Source organism: Equus caballus, chromosome 16 (assembly GCF_041296265.1).
Source record: "Equus caballus isolate H_3958 breed thoroughbred chromosome 16, TB-T2T, whole genome shotgun sequence".
Taxonomy (NCBI): domain Eukaryota; kingdom Metazoa; phylum Chordata; class Mammalia; order Perissodactyla; family Equidae; genus Equus; species Equus caballus.
The window spans coordinates 16051209-16075897 of NC_091699.1; the positions used below are offsets into that span (position 1 = coordinate 16051209).

At 44.8% G+C, this 24689-nt stretch overlaps 2 protein-coding genes and 1 pseudogene across 8 annotated transcripts in view; 1 reads left to right on the plus strand and 2 right to left on the minus strand.

Annotated features, from left to right (window-relative positions):
* Positions 1 to 488: 488 nt before the first annotated feature.
* MKRN2OS (MKRN2 opposite strand) lies at positions 489 to 6745 on the plus strand. 2 transcript variants are annotated; one of them, XM_001490559.6, is made up of 4 exons: positions 489 to 807; positions 4008 to 4057; positions 5263 to 5425; positions 6317 to 6745. In XM_001490559.6, the coding sequence occupies exons 1-4, from the start codon at positions 590 to 592 to the stop codon at positions 6555 to 6557; spliced, it is 672 nt and encodes a 223-aa protein (XP_001490609.3). In that variant the 5' UTR covers positions 489 to 589; the 3' UTR covers positions 6558 to 6745. The 2 variants fall into 2 exon arrangements, with proteins under 2 accessions (XP_001490609.3, XP_070094527.1); XM_070238426.1 differs by having other exon boundaries at positions 520 to 807; positions 5215 to 5425.
* Positions 6746 to 9893: 3148 nt separating this feature from the next.
* Positions 9894 to 24689, minus strand: part of TSEN2 (tRNA splicing endonuclease subunit 2) — a 40399-nt gene continuing 25603 nt past the window's right edge. For 2 of the 6 annotated variants that reach the window (XR_011427175.1, XR_011427174.1), the window contains exons 7-13: positions 24360 to 24410; positions 21629 to 21767; positions 20274 to 20362; positions 18573 to 18609; positions 17911 to 18022; positions 16689 to 16778; positions 14065 to 15691 (exon numbers count right to left, since the gene is read on the minus strand). Coding sequence is in view for 4 of the 6 variants with exons in the window: in XM_001492367.5 (XP_001492417.2) it covers positions 15632 to 15691; positions 16689 to 16778; positions 17911 to 18022; positions 18573 to 18609; positions 21629 to 21767; positions 24360 to 24410 (489 nt within the window). In the remaining 2 variants the exon portion in view is untranslated. Of the gene's footprint in view, positions 15692 to 16688; positions 16779 to 17910; positions 18023 to 18572; positions 18610 to 20273; positions 20363 to 21628; positions 21768 to 24359; positions 24411 to 24689 lie in introns of all 6 variants that reach the window. The other 4 variants (XM_001492367.5, XM_023619948.2, XM_070238424.1 and 1 more) reach the window with 2 other exon arrangements.
* LOC138918165 (cytochrome c oxidase subunit NDUFA4 pseudogene) lies at positions 14969 to 15447 on the minus strand (annotated as a pseudogene).

Here is a 24689-nt window from a genome sequence, read left to right on the forward strand (position 1 = left end):
GCACTCCTCACCTAGGGTAACCACTATCCCTATTTCTAACTGTGCTGTTAATTTTTTATGTGCAAGATTACTTCTACAGTATAAAATATCAAAAGAAAAGAGCTTCGAAGTAGAGATTTATTTATTCAAAACCACAATGATATAACCTATTCTAGAAAACCAGAAGTAAATGTTGGTTCCCTAACTCCAAGAAGCTCACAGACTAATGACTAATTAAATAACAGAACTCTGACAGAAACATAAATCCAGCGCTGCCAGCACAAGATAATGCTGGGGGAAGCTGAGGAAGGTATTCCAGAAAAGCAGGGCTTTAAAGGATGTGTAGGAGCTGGCCATTAACCATTGCAAAATGGACAAAGGCTAGAAAGAAACTTTGTAAGTGAGCACAAATGAAAACTAGCTCTTTAAGACACCAGTTTATGGCGCGGCCTGGTTACTGGTTAATCCTACCTGGTTTGGCTTCTGAAGCCATCAATCAGGATGACATCATTGTCGATCAGGTTACTCGGGTGGTGAGCATTTGATAGCTGTGTAAGGAGGAAAAGGAAGTCTCGGGCAACCGCCCCTGGTTGCCCACAAGGGGAAAGCCATGCAGCACGCAGAGGCTGGGAAGCCTTTAATTAAATTCAACCACTGTAAGAAATGCATCTACAGCTTCAGTGTGCCACGGTGCTGCCCGCTCTGCCGGCAGGACATGGGCTCGAGGAGGCTGGAGGAAGCACCTGTTAGCATCGCTAATCCGTTTACCAACGGGCATCAAGAAAAATGTTCCTTCCTCCTCAGACCGACTCAAGGGACGTTTCTTAGGTACAGTGTTTTAAATGTTACATTGAATTGTACGACCTTTTCCTTTTGTGTTTTAGTTACTAAAGCTTTCTTTTTCTAATACGCGCTATACAGTGTGAGGTTTGGTGGATAATCTTTCCAGTGTTTTGGTGTTAAGTCCTAAAACGTAGGCCTATTTGTTTCATAAAAATAGATGGGGTGCATACTTTCCTGGAATGATAAGTGCAAGAATATATGAAGGTCAAACCTGCTTACACAATTTTAAGAGAGAAAAATCGATAGCGTGGAGATGTTTTTACCCATAGATTTTGTGCTAAGAGGCTAACTGGGAAAATGACCCAGAGGCTAATCCTACTAAAATAATACCTTTACTGAGAGTTAGTTTTGAAGTTCTGTGACAATGTACAGAGCCTGAAGAATGGCCACTTATAGACTATTTTGCATGGAGGTGAATTAAATTGAAGACTGGAGCTCGTCTATTTCAATTGTAGATGCCACCTGACTTGAAGAAAGATTTCAGAAATCAAAATGAAAGGGTTGTGCCTCCTTAGTGTCCTCGTGGAGTTTACAAATGGAATTAGAAGTGGCCCTGCACAAGCCAGGTTTTGAGAGAGCACCCAGGCTACTAAAGGACAGCACGTGCCGTAAGAAGCGAGTTCATGCGCGTCGTCACGGTCTAATGCCCAGACCTCCTTGCCTCCTTGCAGTTTACCCTCCAAACTCTCACACGCTCTCAAGAGTGCTGGTTTAGGATGAAAAAAACTGGAGTTGACTATTCTCTTCCCTGCTTACTAACTTCCTTAATCAATTTCTTTCTTGTCCTTATGTGGATGAAATGAACCAAAGTGTGTAAAGGCTTGTGCCCTGACCCTTCTTCAGGGAGGCTGCAGGAGGCAGAGAGCACAGTGCAGGCTTTGATGCCATAAAGCTCCCGTTCCTAGCCTGGTTCAGACCAGCTCCAGGATCCTCTCCCTAATCTGCAGAATGAGGATCCCGCTGACCTTGCAGAGTTGTGAGGGTCAGCAATAAGGCATATCAACCTGGCCTGGGCACTAGCCACGATGTTGGACCAACATGCTCCTTCCCATCCTATTCTTTCCACATTGAGTTCAGAAAGTAACTGGCAAAATCTTCATTTCCACCTTCATCAGAATCATGAGGCCCAGACTGCGTTATAAGAGCCCCTCATTCATGGTAACTCAGAGTCATTAACAGGGTGGATTCCAAAAGCTTTTGAATAAAGTGGTTAAAATTCAGAAATCATTTGCTGTAACGTTGGTTCATTCAACAAATCCTTCCTGTGGGAAATACCAGGGATGTTACAGCAAACAAGCCACAACCCTGCTCTCAAGAAACCACACAACGCATGACAAGCTTTCAGGCTGGCCTCTAACAAGTATTTATTCATTCTAGGATGTGGTGGTGCTAGTGACAGGCCTGGCCTCTGTAGGCATCGGCAGAAGGGAGGTGGTGGTGTTGAAACAGGTTATATGCTTTGGCATGCTCCCTTCCCTTCAGGCCAGGATCTGCAGGACCCCCAAGTGGCCCCCTGCCCTCCAGACCCTCTAAGGTCAAGTTCCAAACTATTTCCTTCCCTCTCATCCAATTTCCAAACCCTGAGGACTGACTCCCACAACTCAGCTTGAGACAATTTCACCTACTTTGTAAAAGAGATCCAGAAATGACCCAAACGAATCACTGAGGCTGTTATCTAACTAGGTCAGGATCCCTTAGCGCTGCCACATAGGTTGTGCAGGTTGTGGACTGCACAAAGGTGGTTGTGGGTACTGAAACTCAGTCTGCGCCCCACTCACCAAACTAAGCACTCTGGGCAGAGCTGCATCTGCAGGAAGAAGGGGCACCTTTTCTTAATTTGTACAAAAGGTGTATGGGAGAGGGGTGGCCCTGCCCCGTCACAAGCTTCTGTAACATTCTATATTTTTCCCTCTTCACAGCACTTATCAATCTATCAAAAACTTATTAAACTAAAATTACAAAGTCTTCTCTGGAAGTAGTGAGGGCAGTGATCTCATCTTATTTCCTGCGGTGTCACTAAGCCTTCACTTCAAAACAGGCCCATAGCTGACACCCAATAAACGTCTGTTGTATGACTGAGAAATAACTGAAGGACAAGAGGGAGGGAGGGAGGGAAGGAGGATGCCTAGGATTTAGGCAGGAACCAAAGTGCAGTGGTGCGCTCAATGCGCAATGCGCTCAGGGAGCGATCTCGGGGTAGCACTCACATGGCGGGGCAGCGCTGTAATCAGCCACCCAAGACTAACTGTGTGTCTCAGCTTCATTCTCAACCTCTGAACCCACAGGGGCTCAGAAAACTCAAAGTGGCTGCAACAAGATGACCTGAGCAGATGGCTCTGAGGAAGGAGGGATAGCCATTTGTGTCCTTGGTCATTTTAAACCCCAGAACTGCCTGCTTTAATAAGGAAGCAAATATTCAGACCTGTGGTCTGACAAAGGAGCTCTACTATTTAAAAATTACCTCTGATTTACTCGACACCTGGACGTAGCCAGCACTCAACAGGCGTTGTATTCTCATGACCAGCTTGCTAGGAGGCTTATGGTATTCCCAATTTATAGATGAGGAAACTGAGATCAGAAAGAGAAAGTGACTTGCCAATGTGTCACGGCTAGAAGTGAGGGCCTGGGACCGTACAAGGAGGTTAAATTACGTGCAGTTACACAACTAATGCACAGTCTCGGGTAAAGAATTTCAGGAAACGGGCTGTCCAGGAAAAGTGGGTGTGGCCACGGGCTACAAGACCAAAACGGGCTACATCAGTTGAAGGCAGAAGTCCACTGAGATGCATTCAGGGTCCTCCCACTATGTCAGCCTCAGGAACAGGCCGTCCCCTCCCACAGGAGGAGGAAAGAATAAGGAGCTCCTGCAGCAACTATCCTCGGGGGCCCTCTGCCTGCGGAGCCAGGTGTTAAGCTGACCTTACGCTCCAGCAGGCCTGGCCTTCCAGCCACCAGCCTTGAGTACTGAGAGGCCAAGAAAACCCAGATGGGGACACAAGGGAGTATTTTCTACCTCAAATGTACTCTTGGCTCAACCAGCTGTGAAACAGGGCTTCCACTAACCTGGCCACTGACGGCAAGTCCTGCACCAGCCGAGAGAGGAGGCCTATCTCTCTCCTCCTGATACCAACTCTTCATGCCAGACACGTGCAAATGACAGAAAAAAATACACTTGTCTCTTCCAGGGAGTATGATGGAAGGTCTGATCTTCACGTTGGAATAACCAATACAAACGGTGAGTGCATTTTCACAGCTTAAAAAATCCCCACAATACCCAGCTAGAGGAGAGCAGCATTTCCAGAGAAAAAGCGATCATGGCAACATTTAATCAGTGATTCCTCCGTTCCCTGGGTTCTCCTCTGTCCCATGAGTGGGCAATGCTACCCCCAAAAAGAGAAATACGTGCTGTACAGCAAGGTGTTACTACTAACAATACTGGGTATTTGAAAGCTCTTTAAGGTTTTCTAAGCCAAGAGCATCACAAATCTGTAAGTTCTGTTGGTTTTTAAGAGAGGAAGAAACCGATGTCCAGAGAGGTTGAGTTGCCCAAGACCTCATCTTCTGTTGGAACCAGCACTGGACCCAGGGCCTCTGGTCCCCGATCCTATACTCACCCCACTGCCACTGGGACCTCATACTTGAGGGTCACCAGGGGCTAGGCAGGGACCCTAGGGGTAAATCAGGGGGATAGAGCACCTGAGCATGTGGTGGGGTGTGCAGTGCTTTGCTTTAAAAAATAAGCATGTTTAAACAAAACAGTTCCTTTGGCCAGATTTAGCTGAGGGCGCACAGTCTGCAACCCTGAAACCAGCACATCCTGGTCTGCAGGAAAAGGGCCTGGGCATGCCACCTGTAGGAAGCTGCAGGCCTGGGAATGGTGAGCGAGGCCAGTCCGGTGAGGCTGGAGAAATTGACACTGAGCAGAAAGCTAGGACTGGGTTTTTGAGCTCAAGAGTTACCCAAATGAGCAGTCAAATTTACCACCAGTCTTTATTAGTGGAAATTTATTGCTGATTTAAGGAAACAAGATAGACCCACTCGTAATAGAAAACTTCAGCAAAAATATTTGGAGACGATTATCCTGGCACCTACTGTTGCCTCCTTTTCCTGGGGGCGACTTCGCGGTACTGCTGAGCAGATGGAGCAAGAGCTGGGTTTCCTGAAGGGAAGGCTGTGTCGAGAGCACAGGAGGCAGAGGCCCACAAACCCTCCCCGACTCCAGGCAAGACCAGATCTAAGGTGGGTGGCTGCCTCCCGAACTTGATCCTGGAGGCAGGAGATTCTGGAGCCTCTCACGGCCTGTTGCTCTCTTACAGCAATCAAAAAGTGCCATCTGGGTTATGTAAAGTTACCACAGTGGCAGCTGTCATTGACTAAGTCCCCTTTTCACAGAGGTGCACTTCCCCTTCAGCCTCTGCATGACTCTGACTTTGGTCGCAGGAGTTGTGTATAATTACACCGCGCACGGTGTCCAGCGAGATGAAGCAGGCTGGGAGCAGAGTGTAAGCATCCCGTTATTGCAGCCCGGCATGTTTGGACTGAGGGACCAGTGGGACAAGTACCTGGAAGACTTCTCCACCACGGGGGCCTGGCTGCCTCACAGGTACGGGGCTGCAGAGACCACCCCTCCCTGGCCCCCATTCACCACCAGGTGGGATCCCAGCTCACAGAGGACTCTGAGCTGTGTTTAGTTCATGCTGAGCCTGTAGCAAGACAGTAGCGCCTGTAACAGAATTTAAGCAGGAGTGGAATTCCCGTGGGTTTCCTGCAGAGGTGAGCACATTTACACGACAGAATCACAGTACTGTAAGAGCTGGCGGGACCAGAAGTGAGTACTCTATTTTAGTTATCTGACTAGGTATTATAGTTAACAGTTAGTAAAATATACAGCAAAAGCCACAATATTATACTATGTTAAAACAAAATTTTTCAAAAATGATGTTCAAAATGTAAAAATATCTAAAGCTTTTGTTTTTTGGTTTAGCAATTTTGAAATTCCTCAATTTCTTGCTCAATACTTTAGATATATAGCATACTGGTGGATTTCAATTGTTTCAAGACTTCCCTTGAAATAAGTTTAGACACTGTGGGATATCCTAAAACTTAGAAATGAAATTCCACTTCTAGAATCTAGAACTGCGGTGAAATCAAGTTCCCCAAATTGGCAGTGTACATACAACTTAAGTCACCACTCTGAACATTTGGGTGAGTCCTCTCTGTATTTAAGTTGCAAGTAGAAATAGCCCAAGATGTCAAGTCTCTCTCGAAGCTTTGTTGTCACAGGGGCCAGCACACAAAACGGCCCAGTTCTCAATTCCGAGTTACCCAAATGAGCAGTCAAATTTACCACCAGTCTTTATTAGTGGAAATTTATTCTGTGAAGTTGGCCCAGCCCAATTTCCATTCCAAAAGTCCTCCGGCAGCTTCACAGCCTGTTCCTGGGCAGCTTTCAGAGCTAAGCCTTCCTTCTCAACAAACACCCTTGTTTTGTAAGGTACGAGGAAGACCACCACAACTGCTACAGTTACACCCTCACATTCATTAACTGCATTCTGACCACGGAAGGCAGGGAGCAACTGGACAAGAATGAGTTCACGGAGAAATACGTGGTCCCGAGGACAAGGACGGCGTCCAAGTACATCGCACTCTACCGGGCAGCAGAAGAGCATGGCTTCTACGCGGTCGACCACCCTGATGAGGAGACGAGCCCTCCTCCCGGCGGTGCTTTGTGCTGAGTTGGCTGCGTAAAAGCAGGAGGGGCGGAAGCTTGGGGGGGGACCACCTTTAGTAGGTGTTAGGGATTTCTAAATGAGTTAAACTGTGGTTAATAAAAAAGTGTTATGACTCTCCTTTAAGCATATTTCAGCCTACCGCAGTAGAAGAATTTATAAAATTAATAAAAATCACCCTGGGTTCTTCAAAATTGTATGCAGTAGAACTAAATTCTTCTCATAGCAGATCGCTTTTTAAACAGAGAATCCACGTTACAGCATAAAGCGGCAGCATCCTGTGTTCACAGAGCAATGAAAACTCTTCCTATACATTAATCAGAGCTGAACAAATTCACCTTTCAATGTGAATCCAGAAAGTGGGGGTTTGTAGGAAGGCGAGTGAGACACTTCAAATTTATGAAGTCATGAGTACCTTCACCTCACTGTTTTTATTTAAACAGTACATGGTAACTTTCTGAGAGTCAGTCATAGTGAAAAAAACGAACAGGAAAAAAGGTCTCAGAATCTAAGTTAGGAAACGGGCCCTCCTGAATTAGCCTTTCTGTGTCAACGTGTGGCAACTGCCGGACCGGCAATTCCTCAAGTCAGCAGAATGCCAGTCTGTTTCCTTCTCATTTTTCCTGACCTGAGGAGATTGAGGTGTTGGGTTGGCAAAGCACCTCCTCTGCCCACAGGAAATGCAGGGTTCAGAAAGGACACAAGGAAAGGTCCTGAAGGAAATACCTTCAGGAGGAGGAAGGGGACAATTGGGATGAGTAACCATAAAGAAAGGAGATGATTTTTATCAAGCACATTAGAATCTGTATACCCAAACAATCATCAAACTTTAGCCAATGAGCAAAACATTTCAGAATTCCTTCTTGGAAACTGCTTCCAGCATTTTCTTTGTTTCTGACCAAACGTGAAATACTACTCCACCACCAAATGATGTCTAATTTCCCAAAACAAAACCCATCTTCAAGGTTCCCATTTTCAATGTACCAAACCCATCTTCAAGGCACCAATAATTACTTAGTAATAAAGATATTCAGAAAACTTGCTACAGATCCTCAAAGCTTGTTTCCAAAGAGGCCTCTGGCCAATATTTCAGTACTAGCAACTTTAGTGGGAAAAAAATGCACGCCATACCAACTTTTGCATTTCTAAGTTCTGGCACTTTTCTTTAGGAAAAACAAAACTTCCCACCAGAATATGATACCACTTTAAACAGAACTGTGCTGTGGCGTGGTGTTCAAGAAGTCATAAAGACCTCAGCAGGTAAAGATGAAAGAATTGCTGAGTCAGGGGGATGTTCCAATTGGCCCTGTTCTCTTAACATTCTATCTTAGGACGCCGCTTCTCTGGTTGTCTCTATCTGATGATTACTCATCATAGTAGCTGCATTTAACGAGTATTCATAAAGACTCCACACCAGAGTAGACACTTCTTAGTCTTCCCTTCTAATCCTCAAGACCATCTGTGAGGTGGGTACTAACATTATGCCCATTTTACAGATGAAAAGGGAATGACTTGCCTAAAGTCACACAGTAGCAAAACCGGGGTTCAGACCCAGGTTTGACTGCAAAGCTCATGCACTTAACCTCGGCCACCCAGCAAGCTGAAAGCAACCAATGGTACCTAGGATGTACAGCCACTGGGTTGGCAATTTGCCATCATTAGAGAAGATAAAGAAGATAAGGATTTTGCTTTCATCAACATTCAAACATGGAACGAAGGTAAATAACGTCATAATTAAAGTAAGTATTGTTAATATTAGAAACGCCAATTTCATGCTACTGTCTCTTAGTGCTGCATGACCTTCATTTTCAAATAAAGCTTTAGAGGTCCCCACTCCGTATTTTAGGGGCTGCTCTCCAACCTGGAGGTGACACTGGCAGCAGTCAGTCTCATATTTCTTTTCTCACTTCAGCAGGCTCCAAATTCCCCAGTCATAAAATCACAGTACCACCCTACGGGTTTTACCCCAACAAAGGAAACCAAGCACTGGAACACCACCAATAGATGGCAATATTGCTCAGTTTTGTAGAATTATGAACTGAGAATTCTTCGAGTAAGTTTCCTTTATTCTACCAGCTAAATGCTAACTGTCGGAGGAGGAGACTCGGCACCGGCACCCATTCTGCTCCCCAGACAGTCTCGGAGTTCTCCCCAAAGGCACTTCTCATCTCAGTGTCTAGCACTGCCTGGGCACACACCTGGTCTCCATCAATACTCACGGAATGGGCTCATTGTCACCACAGGGTCAGAGCTTGCCTCAGTGTGACCGATTTGAAAGATTAAAATGACCCATTCAAAAGTATGTTTGCAAAGCCTCTACAGCTTGCATGCATTACTCTTATAACCAGGCAAACCCAATAGATATTATTAAAAAAAAACACCCCACAACGGCTGGATCTAGCTCCCTTTGTCCCACACGTGCTTACCACAGGATTCTGCCCCATCTCCAGAGCTCACTTCATTACTTTACTTCCAACTCTTTCTACCACCTCCTTCTCTTCCACTGTTACCTACCAGGGCATAAAACAGGCTTCTCACTTCCTAGAGAAAATAATTATGGCAATGCTTACACTTTGGTTTATCTGAAAGGGAAGAACGAATACCTACAATGTGCCAGACCCTTTCATATGTCATCTCACTTAGTCCGTGAACAAACTCAGGCGGCAGTAATTATGCCCACTTCGCAGGTAAGGGAACCAAGGCTCAGAGTGATTCGGCAGTGTTCCCAGGGTCACCACTATTTTCCTGGTGTAGACTTGGAATTTGGACCCAGGTTTTTCTGATTCCACTTTCTACTCTGTCAGGACGTGCCATTTAAAAATTAGGAAGAAGAATATCTACCTTTCAAACACTGTTTCTGAAAAGGTAAAAAATTTTAAATGCTAGAACATGTTCACTTAAATGATAGTGAATTGCTTTCAAATCAAAACTACCTCAGTTTAACAATTTCACAGATGTGCTTTCTCATATCATGTATTCTTAAGGGAAGCATCCCTATATTTTACAAAATAGTAAACAGATTTTAAAAATGTTCAGCCTACATTAAAAAAGCAAAGATTTAGGATAAATTGATGGGTTTATGTATCTCTAAATTTTAGAAATGGGTCTCAGTTACAGTTTTAAGGAATTTAACACACAGGGGACAATTATTTGAGTCTGTAATTCAATTTTTAAAAGTTCACTTCAGTTGGTAAAAACACACTTGGAAGGCGGGTGGTGGGGAGACAGTTCATTTCTTTTTAACCCAAGTACTTCCCCACAAGGGGAAAACTAAGTTAAGAGCCACAGTCAAGTAAATGGAAACTTTTTAAGAGAAAATGAAAATGCTTTAACAATGTAAAATAAGACAAGATAAAAACTTTATTAAGTAACAATGAATTTTCAGATTTGTATACTATGCTCAAAAGCATAAGGAAACCTAACCAGCTCCAGCCTGGTAAACCTGCCTAAAACCACGTCCCCTTCACATCGATTTAACCCCTGCCAAGTGTTCCGTATGAGCTAATGACTTTATAGAGGTCACTCTTTATGAGAACCTACGACAGTAAAGGCACAGGCGTCGCCACTGCCCCTTAAACTTTGGGGATGAGATCAGAAAACGTCAGCCTCTAAAACGGAAGCTAAGAGAATCAACACGCAAGGACTGACTCCACAGTAACCGCTGTCGTCATGGCGTCAGCTGTGGCTCTTAGGACACCGGGATTCCCCGCCCCCAAACGAACCATCACAGCTGCAAATTACTGAGGGGGTCTCAGGGGCCAGGCACTGTGCTAAGCACCGTGTAAGGATCAACCAGCCCACCCAATCCTCCAGCAGCTCGCTGAGGTCGAGAACATTATCAGTGATTCACTTATTTTGATTGCAGTGACACTCATAGCACGTAAACCTATTTTAAAGTGGACAATTCCGTGGCAGTTAGCACATTCATAATGTTGTGCAACCACCACCTCTCTAGTTCCAGAACATTTCATCACCCCAAAAGGAAGCTCTGGACCCACTAACTGGTGGCTCCCATTCTTTCCTCCCCCTGCCCTGGTAACCACCAATCTGCGTTCTCTATGGATTTACCTATTTTAGGTATATAACTCGAATCATGTGACCTTCTGCAACTGGCTTCTTTCACTTGGCATGTTTTCAAGGTTTATCCGTGTTGTAGCATGTGTCAGTACTTTCTTTCTTTTTGTGGCTGAATAATATTCTACTGTGTGTATGTTGATAACATTAACTACGTTTAACAGATGAGGAAACAGAGGTCAGGATTGCACAATCAGTAACTGGATGAGCTGGGATGCAAACCTGGGTGTGACTTCAAACCCAGCACGTACCCATCTTGCTCTCCACCTAAGAACAATCAGAGACCAAGGGACTGCTGAAGCCTGATGCTGAAACCAGTCTCATAGTTAAAAATCCTGAAAACTGCAAGCTACTGACTCTGACCCGAGGACGGGGTGCCTTAAAGGCAGAGCAGGCTTGCAGTTGCAGCACCATTTACTGGCGCCCCTGCTCCCTGGGCTGGTCCGGCACCTTCCAAGGGTGACCACCCAAGTCTACCTGCAGGTTCTTCAGAAGGCAGGATGACAGTAATCCGGCTCGCTCCATTGACAGAACAGCCCCTCCGGCATGTAGAAGGCCCTCAACAAACATCCCCTTACCTCTCTCCACTTTCTGTGCACAAAGCATGCCTGCATTTATCAGATGGGCCTAACTTCCACAGGCACATTTTAGTTCTCAACCCAGATTTAGCTCAGAATATAAATAAATCCACCGCCTTCTTGGACTCTTGCCAGTTTGGTGGGTTTGAGTCACTCCTTCTGGAAGGGAGGAGAAACTCTGCTATGTGTCAGGTGCTTTCTGAGTTCTCCCCCTTTATCCACATAACCACACAATGAGGTAAATATTATCATTGGCTCCATTTTAGAGATAAGATGATTGAGGCTCACAAAGGGCAAGTGAAATCATCCAGGGTCACATAATCACCGAGAGGGAGAGCTGAGATTTGAACGGTTCCTTTCTAGAAGGCTCCTTCCACTACCTAGCCTTCAATAAAATTCTCTGGGGAACCTAATTAAAAGCTAAGAACCATGCATTGTACCAAGGTTCTTAACCTTGGATCCAGATGGTCTTCACAGAATTTGTGAACTTCCTGACACTGTATGCAAAATCACATGCACAAGCATGTTCCTGGTGACAGGAGCCTCAAGCTGTACCCCAACCTTGAGGTGGGGGACCACTGCCCAGCCGTACCAGCAAATACCCAGCCCTGCCATGGGCGGCCTTTCTCTCTAACCTCTACCCAGACAAGGCCTAACAGGCTGTATTTCTGACCTCACGTGATTTTCTAGGCTGGTGTCACTTCAGCTGTGGTGATCTTGTAAAGTTACTGAGGGCTCAGGTTAAGTCCTCTGCTTGCACATCCTGGCAGTGGCGTATGGCAGCCACATCTCTGAGCCTCAAACCTTCCTCCTCTGGAATGCCTCATGACCTGAACTCAGAAAGCTGTTGTAGGATAAGAACAACGGCCCCATCTCAACTCCCACTATCTGACTATTTGCTATAACGATTTGCAAAAAACATTACCCTATATTGGCCATCCAAATAGAAAACAACCAACACGGAAGAGCCTGCAGCAAAATCATTCAAGTTGAGCGTGTGAACTGGACCGAGCACATGGCACACGCTGCTCTTAGCAGACAGCCCGATGCTTATGCTGTTTAGACATGTGGTGTGTTATCACCTCATTTTTCCCACTTTAAGTGAAAATGTCTCCTACAGAAGTGGAAAAGCCTGTGAAGAAAGTAGGTGAGTTTTAGAGCCTAGGAAATTTCCTATGTTAGACAAAAAGAGAAGTGATAATGTATTGAGAAAGGTGATTACATAAAAGATATAATCCTGGCCAGGCATGTGTCCCCAGTTTCTTGTGTTTTTTTGCATTGGGTGACAAAATATAACTTGGGAATAGTGTCAATTCCGCAAGCTTTCACAGTGTTCTTGAGCATGGTGTGCTGCTTTTATAAAACTAGTTAAATTCTTGTATGGAGGATGCATGGCCAGTCAGTGTGATGCCACTGGGCACATGCTGGCACAATGGGAGGATGTGAACGCTTGGGGAGAGCGGGAAAAGTGATGGACTAGAGAGAGGATCTGGGGAAGGATTTCAGTTTTAAAGCAAGTCTGGAAGGCTCAAGAGATTTAAGAACCACGTAAGCCTGATGCTCTGAAGGGTGTGGGTGAAGGAATTTCCGTTCTCTGTGAGGCTGCAGCATCTCCTCCAGTGACCTGTACAAACTCCCAAAGGTGGTTTTATCGCAAAGCAAATTTCCAATCTTGATGAATGTGAGCTTTTTTTTGAAAACGAATGCCATCTTGTACATTTATTTCAGAAGGCAAGAAAAAACTGCTAGGATATAATACTTCCAAAAATAAGCTAATACTGCTCTTAGCTGGAAATTATGAGGGTGACTGATGTAAACCAAAACCTTTGCTCGTGTGGCATTCCAGAACCCCCAAAGATGGCCCTTGGGTAATGCTGAAGAGCGCACGGCCTGCTACATGGTGTTCAAACCGTATACATGAAGAAGGAAAGTCTTTCACACAAGGCTTCTTTGACTAAAGATGCTGCTTTTGGACATTGTTCCAGAGCTTTCAGTTAAAAGTAATATCTGCACGGTCTTTTGGCTTTTCTACATCTTTACTGTAGTCTTCATACCAAGGAGTCACCACAACCCTCAAGGCACGTTAGCTGACGAGAAAGCACTTTATGTGGGGCGCTGATGGAATGAAGGACTTTGAGAATTCACAGAACAGTTTTTACCATAAAGGCATTTGATGCACTGATCAGGCTTGGAAAGAAGTGTCACCACAAATGATGAACGAAATAGGGAAGAAATGGCTCCTGAAATTTTTTGCTGACTTACAAGGTTTTGAGAAAGTGATGATTCAAGACAAAGTCTTTTACTTTGCTAAGGAGCCTGGAGTGAGCAAAGAGGACAGTGAAAATTCTGAAGCACTATTAGCATCACTAATGAAGAGCAAAGAACTTACACTGAGAAGCTCCTTCAAACTGATGGTCGTTATCGGTCTGAGGCAGGGGAGGAAGAGGAGCTCCATTATTCGAACGTCAAATCTTTAAAGTGTAGAGCGTGCAGACATGCTTTTGTTGCGAGAACAGGATCACGACATTAACAGAAGCACTGTGTGAAAACACACATCTCTAAGCAGAATCTAGGTTGACAGAAGCTCTAAGATCACACATCAAGGGAATGCAAACAGATGCCCATTTTGGCTTTTTTCATCTCGCAGCTTCCAAAGATGGTTTAGCCATCCAGTTCCGGAGCCTTGAGTGCCGAGGAAAAGTCTGTCCGCCTTCGATTTGGACACGGGATGGATCTCTGACGTTTGTCTCCCTCACACCTTCACTGGCCCCCTCCTGCTCATCTTCCCCCACCCTGTGTCCTCTGTCCATCTCCCTCTTCTTGCCTCCAAATGCAGCCCCTCAGGCAACTCTTCACCGACATCAAGCCAATTAAAAAAGGCTTTATTTATTGCGTCTTATTAAATGTTCGTTGCATTTATTATGCATCTTCATACATTATTTCACCACATATTTTTATAACAAGTTCACTGACGCAAGATGCAATTTTTATCTAAAGTGGTACAATATTGTTGTGTACTGTACACAAACATGCCCAGCACTGAGCTCATTGAGAAATAAATAATTAGGTAATTGGTTTTTTTTTAAAGATTTTATTTTTCCTTTTTCTCCCAAAGCACCCTGGTACATAGTTGTGTATTTTTAGTTGTGGGTCCTTCTAGTTGTGGCATGTGGGACACTGCCTCAGCATGGCTTGATGAGCGGTGCCATGTCTGCGCCCAGGATTTGAACTGGTGAAACCCTGGGCCGCCGAAGCAGAGTGCATGAATTTAACCAGTCGGCCACAGGACTGGCCCCGGTAATTCATGTTTTAAATACTTTCTATGATACAGAAATCCTTTGTTGGTATTAAATGGATTTTAAAGTATTTGAGTAATTGGTTAAGTTCTTGGACAAGCTGAGACATGTTATTATTTTTCCATTTAAAATAATGGAACATGGGGTCCTGCAATCCCCAACTCTGCTCTCCGGCTCTCTTTTAGGAACACACGGGATATGGATAACGAGATGCATGTGCACCAAAGTGCCCTGGAAACTGCAGCGTGCCGCATAAACATAAATTATCATTTTCAGGTAAAATCAGAGAGTAAGAGAATTTCCTTGTTGCTGGAAGAGTCCACTTAGGACTCATTTAGTCCAAGCTCCTCAATGAGTGGATGAGGACACAGAGGCCCAGAGATGAGAAGCTCAGGGTCAGTCAGTCAGTGACAGATTCCACGATGGATTCCGGCTCAGGGCTCTTTTTTCTCCCCAGGGTAATTGTATCTTCTTTTTTTTTTTCCAGTTTCAGATATTTATTAATCAGTGTAAACCCCAACACAACACACCAACATGATTTCATGCATTTAGAGGGGGAATATTTCCTGGTTAAGTGGAAAATTGTGCGGATGGCTTCTGGAAGACCTTCATTCTAAGTAGCTTTATAGTGAAACATTTCATTTAGAAGTCTGGACCTTCTTTCTTCAGTTTGCTGTAATCTACATTCACTGAGAAGAGCTTGTATTGATCACTGGGACCCGGTTTGTTCCAGGGTTCTGGGTTATTCTTTCTGTCCCAACTGACATCTGGATTGAACACTGCCGGGCACAAGACACCGAGTGGTGCTCCAGCACCTCTGGCTCCAAGAAAGATAAAGAGGGGGATCAAGCTCGGATGTTTCTTGGCCGGAGTGAGGATCGGGCGGATTGCAGCAGAGGCCTTGAATCCGAAGGACAGAAAAACAAACCTGCAAACCTCGGGGCTCCTTAGTCACTGCTGGTAATTGTATCTTTTAAAACACTAACAGTTTTCTGGTGCAGGGGGCACTAGGCCCTTTAAAACTTTTAAATTATTGGGCAATTACAATAAAAGGACTCTTTACCTCGCCCTAAACTTGGTTTATCGCAGGAGACTCACTAAGAATTTGTTGGTGAAATGTGAGGTTGAATTGCTAAAGTTCGTCTTGGTCACTCCTCTCTCGTGAAGAAACCCAACGGCTTAGAATCACCTCCTGTAACCGATCAAAACAAAAAGGCGACTGAGCATCATAAACAGAAATGAAAGAACGGGCCACGCATAGGATACTGCAGCTACATTTCACAAAGAGCTGATTATGTGACGATGCCTGCTCCCATCCCTTGTAACTGAACATTTGGAGAAAATGTGAATATAGCAAAACACACCTTACATGCAAATAGTATCAACCCTAATGACACAAAGACTGTAAAAGCTAAATTGCCTCAGCTGTGGGATTCTACTTGCACATTTCATGATTAGGAAGGCCAGTAAGAAACCTAGTATTTAACCCCAGAACCAGGTCTAAGATGGCACTGGTATATCTAGGTCAGCACTGAGAAGGAGAAGAGGATCAGGACCAGCATTTGATGAAAAGCTAACCTGGTGGGGATGAGCAGGACAAACTGGGAGACGAGGCTCTGGGGCCCTGGAGACTGACCATCAGATGGGTGGTGTGAACAGGAGGAAGGGTGAGATGTTAGGGATGAAGAGAAACAAGGACGTGCTGGCTGCAGGGGAGGAGTCAAAGATGGGGGAGGCAGAAACATTAATAAACACTGAGTGACTGGACCAGGAATTTGGCAGCCCTGGCAGAGAAAAATCCGCCAGGAAGATTGGAGGATGCTCTGCTCAAAGCAGAACCCCAGAAGCCAGACGAGAAGTTCAGGGAGAGAGTGAGTCACAGTGACCCTTCGAGTCTCTGGGAATGAGACCCAGGGGAGGTCCCGGCCTGGCGAGGAGGTCCCCGGCTGTTTGCGAGAGCAGTTTCAGCTGTGTGGTGGGGACAGAAAATCAGACGATATCGCAGGCATAGGAGCAACAGGAATTAAGGGGGAGTGACAGTGGGTTCAGTGGGGGAAGAGCCCGAGAGGGCCTTCTGTACCAAGGCAAGGTGATTTTCATTTCTTCTCTTGGGACCACGTGTCCCAGAGGATTCAGTACGAAGGACAGCATGCTTAGGATGACGTGAATTTGTCTCCGAGTTCACCCACCTGAACTTTAATTCTTTTCATACATTCTGGTGACTCCATTTCTTTGTCAGTCATGGTAGAGGGTTTAATCAAATAGCACAGCATAAGTTCCTATTGAGAAACAAAAACAATCTCCATATCCCACAAAACAACACAAATTTGGGTGTGTCAGCAGGAGATGCAGGCAGCTTCACTCCCTCTCGCTGAGGCTCCCGGAAACATCACCGAGTGCAAACTCACAAGGCATGTCAGTTCCCTCCTGGGATCCTAACTGGGCTTGCCTTCTAGATTAAGGAGCTGCCATTTATCAGTGCTGATGTGGCAAGAGAAGGCAAATAAAGTAGATATACTGATTATAAACATAGCATTCAAAATATTAAATATAGGACACAAGTCCCATAAAATGGGCATAAAAACACTATAAACAGTATAGATTCCCTGTTTCTACAGGACAAAGCTACTTTTTAGAGGCTAAAGCCTAAGCAACTTAACTTGCACTCAAGACAGTTGTCATCTGGCCCCTGCTGGGCCCTCGGGCCTCCTCCCACCAGATCTCCAGCAGCAGGGGGACAGTGTTGGGGGGGACCCACAATTTGTTTCCAGTTAGCAAATTACTAAATAACAGAGAACACACAAAGCATTCAGTCCTACTAGTCCTGGTATAAGATGAAATTTCCCTCCTATCTTGATGGCAGCAGGAGACAGTGGAACACAAGCCAGGAAGTCAGATGGCTCTGGGTTTGAATCTCAGCTCTGCTTATGAGCTGCGTGATCCTGGGTGTGTCACTCAACATCTCTGATCCTTTGATTCCTCGCCCTCAGGAGGAAGATAATAACAGGGTGGTACAAAAGCATGTGGAGTGTTTAGCAATAAATACGAATCCCCTTCCTCTCTCAAGAGATGTCTAACTTTGAAGAGAAACGTGCCAATGTTTTGACTCCCTCATGAATGTGTATGAGTGAATTCTGAGCACATGCTGGCTGTGCTTCCAGCCGCACCCCTGGGCAGAAAGGCAATGCCCACCCCCATCAGTCACCACAGCAGCACAATTCCTGGGGCTTAGCACCAGTTGGTGGTGGGAGCGGACATGAAGGGAGGACAGCTTCTAGCCCAATCTTCCAGAACTTCACTGGAAGGAACACTTTGAAATTCCTACAAAGGACTTTTCTGATTCTACTACATTTAAGAAAGAAAAAATCCAATCATTTCAGCAACACTTGAATGCCAAAGATGATGTGTTACCTTGGACACGTTAACCGAAACTCTGCTCAAGGCAGCCAGTGACTTCCAACTGAAAGGTCTGCGGAGAGGGCCCTCGAAACGGTCGTCAACCAACTCAACAATGACAGAGTAACTGGAAAACACATGAAGGGCGTTTTAAAAATAAAAAGCATGAAATCATGAATCAAAGCACGAAAGCATGGTTAAAAAGAATACTGTCTGTCTTACCAAGAACAAAGATACAGAAAATAAAACATATATCATCTGATCCTAAACTTCCCTAGACTTCCACTGAGAAAATATTAATGAAAAACTCACACTTTATGTTACGAATTTTCAGGCTGATTTCAACATTTACAGGAAAGGACCAGAAATATTTCTCCCAACATGAAAGCTGTGAATTCACTCAACTGTTTAGATATTAACACTCAATAACATTAAGATGAACAATTACTACATAGATTAACTCAATGTTTAGTATTAAAACACACATTATGATAACCTACTTATCATTTTATAAGTAGTATAACAACATTGGTATATAAGGCACAGACATATCGGATCTATCCCCATCAGGCTAGAGGAGCATGACTCTGTTTCTATGGCACTGAAAATTAAAGTTGAGGCCAGAAATTTCCTTGTGTCCCTTTAAGCCATTAACTTATTTAACAATCACTCCAAACCTTGCGTGGTAAAATGGAGGGCCTTTTCGATACAGCACTGCAAAGAAGAAAAAGAAAGAAAGAAAATTTATCATCACTCAAAACCAAAAGCTCACTTTATTATTTAAGTTTTTTCTTCTCCAAAGTGACAAACACCCAATTATCTCTCTGTGGGTAATCTGCAATATGCCCTGTGGTCTATTTTTAAAGCCCAAACTGTTTTCCCTGGAACAAAATGCAATTAGTAAAGCAAATCTGTTGCCAAGACCCTAACACCTTCATCCCACCCCAAGCCCACAAATGAGCCCCCAAGTCAAGTACAGAGATTCTCGTCTTGCCTCTTGTCTTCAACTCTCCAGATGAGAGTGTGAAATTATATCAAGAGTGTGAAGTTTGCATAATGTGGATCAACATTTTCTTATTCATTTCAAATCAATGTAATTCAAAGTGTCTGAGGAAAGGTGGCTGGGCAGCACCTTAGGTGTTGGTGCTAGAGATAAGACTCACGCCTACTTTTAAGAAATTCCACGTCTAGTTGGGGAAAAGAGTCACATGGCCATCAGGCCATCTTAGATCAGTCTACCCAACTATTGGGGACCAAAGGAGGTGGGGTCAATTCAATCTGTGGAGGTCAAGAGCTGCGGCCCAGTGAAGGAGCCTGGGGCCAGGGACTCTGCCACGTGCACTCTGAAAGTGACAGGGAGCCCTTCAGAGGCACACAGTCTGTGGCAGGGAGGGGCTAGCCGTTCACAAACCCATTTCCTCTCTCCCCAGCATGTGGCTAGACTATGTCTCTGTCTCCCAAGCAGCCAGGCACGATGTATGTTATGTGGCACTTCCAGGCTGGCCCACAAAACTCTCTCATGTACCAAGCCTGTGCTCCTTCCTTTTTGAAGGTGACCTTGGAAGCCGTGTGTTGGAAGACTGTGCAGCCACAGGGAAGAAGCCTGGGCTCCTAAAGGACCTTTGGGAGTTGGTCTGCTGCCACTCAGACACTGGCTTTGGATTTAACTTTTATTGTTAAGCCCCTGAGATTTGGGGTTTATATGTAACTACAGCTATAGGAATTACCTTAACTAATACACGATTAAATCTGGAAGCTCTTGGCTGTCCCCTGCGCAAAAATCAGTGCAGAAAAGCTTTGTTTCCTTTGAGGAACTGGCGGAATTTTCCTTTTTGGCCTCATCAGTCCTGTAGCTACTCACACTTCCCTTTGGCTCAGGAAGCTCAGAACCAAGTTTGCGCATGAGGTTAGTATCAGTGCAGGACCCCACGGATGATACAGTAACCCCCCACCTAGTCTACATTTTCTTCGCTGCTAGCCTACAGCTTCCATGGTCAGGTTTCCTTTTTATATTTCCTATTTAAACTGTATTTAAAGTATTTGGCAAGACAGCTCAAATTCACTCTTTAAGGGCACAAATTTGAGTAAATATCCAAACATACAATTCTTAACTTTTTGAGATATGCTGTAGTGGAAGGAAACCATGTATTGGAATGAAATTGAATTCAGGAGTTTTGTTTCCTGCCCAATCTCTTCCACTCTTAGCTGTGTGAATTTAAGCGAGTTATTTACTTCGCTGAGCCTCAGTTTCCAAAATTACAAAATAAAGACATGAGGGGAAATTAAGATCTCTCTTCATACTATCTCCACGGGACTTACTTAATATGCCCAAAACACGAATCCAAATATCTAGGCATTATCCCTGATTCTTCTCTTACCCAAACATCCCACATCCATTCTGTCTGCAGGGCTGGTTGGGCTCAGCCTCCCCTACTAGCCACTCTGCTTCCATTGTTGCCCCTGCAGTCTATTAGTAAGAGAGCAGACAGAGGGTCCTGTTAAATTAAGTCATTAAATTTAAGTCACTCCTTTGCTCAAAATCTCCCAAGACTTCCAAACACCAGAATAACATTCAAAGTCTTTGCCAGGCCCTACATAACCTGCCCCAGCCTAATTCTCAGACATCACCTCATGCCACTGTACTCCTGGGATGTCTAAGTTCTAGACACACTGTCTATGCTGTTCCTGAGACTTGTTGAGTGTGTTCCTGCCTCAGGGCCTTTGCACTTGCTGTCCACTTTGTGCCTTACATGTTCTTGCCCAGATTCTCAAGTGACCCATTCCCTCACTGTGGTCACATTGTTTTGTTTGTTTGGTTTCTTTTCGGGTCACATCTTTTCAGAGTCCTTTCCTAACCATCCTAACTTCCTTTACTCTCCTTTATTTTTCTTAGTACTTAATTGTCCCTTACATTACATTACACATTTATTTGTGTGCCTGTTTGTCTCCCCCACCAGAATGTAAGTAGCTCCATCATCTTGTTCACCTCTGTACTCTTGGCACTAACAAGACCCAGCCCACAGGAGACCCTCAGTAAATATCTGTTGCGTGAAGCACTCGCCTGGTGCAGATGCCTTACATAAAGTAAAGATCTGGGGAGGCAGCACTGTGTAGAAGTTTCTAAGAGCCTGGGCTCCAGAATTCAAAGCCTGGCTCTATAGGTTACTGGCTCTGGAAACTATTGGGGTAAATGACCCATTCTCTCAAAACTGCAGTCTCCCTATGAGAAAAAACGAGTCGAGTAGGACGTCCGTCCCACAGCACTGCTGTCAGGGTTAAGTGAGACAAGAAATGTAAAACTCTCCGCAGTACGCTTGGCACACAGTAAGTGCTCAGTAAATGGCAGCTGTGCTTACTATTACCATTATATGATTACTCTCATTTGCTAGATGAGGCAATTGAGGCCCAGAGGATAAGGCACAGCCGCATATCATATGACCACACGGCTAACGAGAGGCGGGCGTGGGCGCTGGGGAACTCTTTTCTAAGGTTGCAGAGCGGACGAGAGAAACACCTGATGGAGGCGGCAGGCTGCTGCTCCCCAGCTTTTCTCTAGACTCACTTTTCACTCTTTCTGGACACACCCACCACCCCAATCCACATATTCTTATCTAAGTCAGAAGGAGGACATCTCAGAAAAAATCAGAAATGGCACACAGAACCAGTTCCATTTTCACCCTAGGATCTGACATAAAGCCTGGTTCTCACACCTACCAAACCAAGAATCACTTACACAAATCTGTCCCGTACTTAAGTCCCACTTTGGGCACCCAGCCCTTGCTTCGGAAGTGATGGTACGCCATGTACGTAGTCCTGAATGTGGGCTGAATTACGGTGAAAACTTTCCAGAGTTTCACAATCGTTAAAGGTTCCTAAAGTGATTGAAAAAGAGAGAAAAAAGGCAGTATTATGTATGTACTGACTCATCACTCAGCCAGTGAATCACCATCCACACTCAGCATGGAGCTGAAGCAGTGAACACAGCACACATGGATGTGACTAGAAGACCTGGACTGCTCTGTCCGAGGCGGCAGCCATCGGCCACCTGCCCCAGCTGAGCAGTGCTGCAGGTGGAAACACACACGGAACCTCAGAGACTTAGCGTGAACGAGGGAATGTAAACTAGCTCAGTAATTTTGGATATACTGGGTTAAATAAACTACGTAAATAATATAAATTAATCTCCCCTTCTTTTTTTAAAAACTTTTTAACGTGGCTACCAGAAGATTTAAAATTATACACGTGGCTTCCATCTGAGGCTCGTTTCCATGGACAGCGCTGCTTCAGAGGACTTGGAAAGGCTTCCCTGAGAAGCGACAGCGAGACGAGGAGGAAGCAGCCATTGGCGAGGAGGAGGTGGAGGGCACCTGGGCGGCGGGGGCTGCGGGAGCACACCCCAGCGCAGGAAGGGGCGCGGGGGGCGCTCAGGGCAGCAAGCCCGCCGGCCGCAGCACAGCAGGTCCCACACAGGCCACGGACCCTAATGAGCAGCTTCTGTATGTCAAGCCGTGGTCAGAAACGCCATAAATAATTTTGTAGAAGCTTAAAAAAAAAGCTCTATTTAGTCTTTGAAACTAGAGAATTTATCTCAGGGCATAAATTAATTATCCAATTGCTTAAAAGAGGATTTTGTTTCCAAGGTAGGACTTGAGGAGACTGAGAATGATTCTGCTCACAGAACATTCTGATGTATCAATACAAAAAATACAACAAAAAAATAAATTTGGAAAGTTTTCCACTTCATTTCAATGCTTAGTAAAATGGTCAATTCCTCAGCTGGTTTAGGGTTCACTCAAGGAGATTTGCTCAGTTTGTCTAAGATTTTAATACCATAAATACGAGCTAGAGCTGTTTCGTTTGTGTTTTCTTCTTTTTGCAGTTGCTCCTAAGGTGGAAGCTCCACACGTGTGTTGCCTTCCAACCCTACTGTGAGGAAACGCTCAGGCCCTCCTCCAACAGCAAGCCTTGCAGAGACCGACCTTCCCACACGGACTGCCCACCACACTTCAGAGGCAGAGAACTCCGGTAGCAGCTAGAATGTTCTGACCAATTCCAGCTAAAGCCCAAAACAGGAGGCGGGTGGGGGGGATGGGTCTAGAATGGCCACCATGCGGGAAGATGAGTCACCCACCAGCCAGACACCCGTTTCCAAACCACTGGAATACTAGTGAAAAAGATCTATATAATTAGAATTTGATGAACGATAAAGGCATGTACTCCCAAGAACAGAATTAAATATCCTTTCTCTGTTCTATTCATTTATGAATTACTCTGAACAGGTATTATATTCACATGATCCAAAATTCAAAAAGCATAGTGGCTGGCCTCACGGCTGAGTGGTTAAGTTCGCGCCCTCTGCTTCGGTGGCCCAGGGTTTTGCTGGTTCGGATCCTGGGCGTGGACGTGGCACCGCTCCTCAGGCCATGCAGTGGTGGCATCCCACATAGCACAACCAGTGATACTCACAACTAAAGTATACAACTGTGTACTGGGGGACTTTGGGGAGAAGAAGAAGGAAAAAGAGAGAGAGAAAAAAAAGCACAAAAGTGTCCAGTGACGCCTCCCCTCCCACTTGTGTGCCCAACCCCCACTTCCTCTACTAGGAGGCAAACAATGTAGCAACTTGCTGTGGGACCATCTTTCTTCTAAGGGCAGCAGGCTAGAGTGCAAAACCACAGGGTTTGCAGCTACCCCGGCATAGGCTCAAATACTAATTCTAACCAAGCAGCTGTGTGACCGTGGGTGAGTTACTTATTTCCTCTGGGCCTCAGTCACCTTATCTGTAAAATTCTTACCAGGCAGAGGTAAGGATTAGAAGTATTGCATGCAGAGTGTCTAACACACAGGCGCCACCCAGGCTGGTACTAAACACTGGTAGTTTTCATTTTTTATTTTATTTATTTATTTTTTAAAAGACTGGCACCTCAGCTAACATCTGTTGCTAATCTTTTTTGCTTTTTCTTTTTCTTTCTTCTTCTCCCCAAAGCCCCTGAGAACATAGCTGTATATTCTAGTTGTAGGTCCTTCTGGCTCTGCTATGTCGCACGCCACCTCAGCACAGCTTGACGAGCAGTGCTAGGTCCGCGCCCAGGATCTGAACCAGAGAAGCCCTGGGCTGCTGAAGTGGAGTGCACAAACTTAACCACTCGGCCACGGGGCCAGCCCCGGTGGTTTTTATTTTTGTTGTTAATTTTCAGTACTGTTCTGACACAGATTTCCTGATCATCATATAAGATAGTGCTCTTCTCTCGTCTCTGGGAATGAAATTCAATCTAAAAGGGTTAAAGCTGGCTTTTGCATGAGTAGGACCAATTCAGAACCCAAAGCCTAAACTTCGAGAAAACATTCCAATTTTATTCAGTGAAAGTAGACACATTTGTATTAAAGCAACATGGAAATTATTACAATCTGCTTTTAACATCAGGAAAATTTTAAGTGGACTGGATCCAAACAAAACACCTTACCTTGTCATAGTAAATACTTAGACATCCCAGAGCGTAGACGAGGAAGAAGGCCTGAAAACAGAAAATGCTCTTTAAATTGTTTCACGTTCCTGAGAAATTAGTTTCCAGCTTGATTTCTCTTTGCCTTAAACACAAATTAATGTCCTTAAATCACCAAAATGGTCAAATATTTTTACCATAAACGGTGCATTCAAATTTCAAGGATTAAAAAAAACTAAGGAAATATGAATGTCACAAACTGGCTTAGAATCAGTAAAAAACAAAACATTTGTATGAATTTTCCATGTATTTTTTTCCTTAAAAAACTACAGCTAAACTGAAAAATGATGT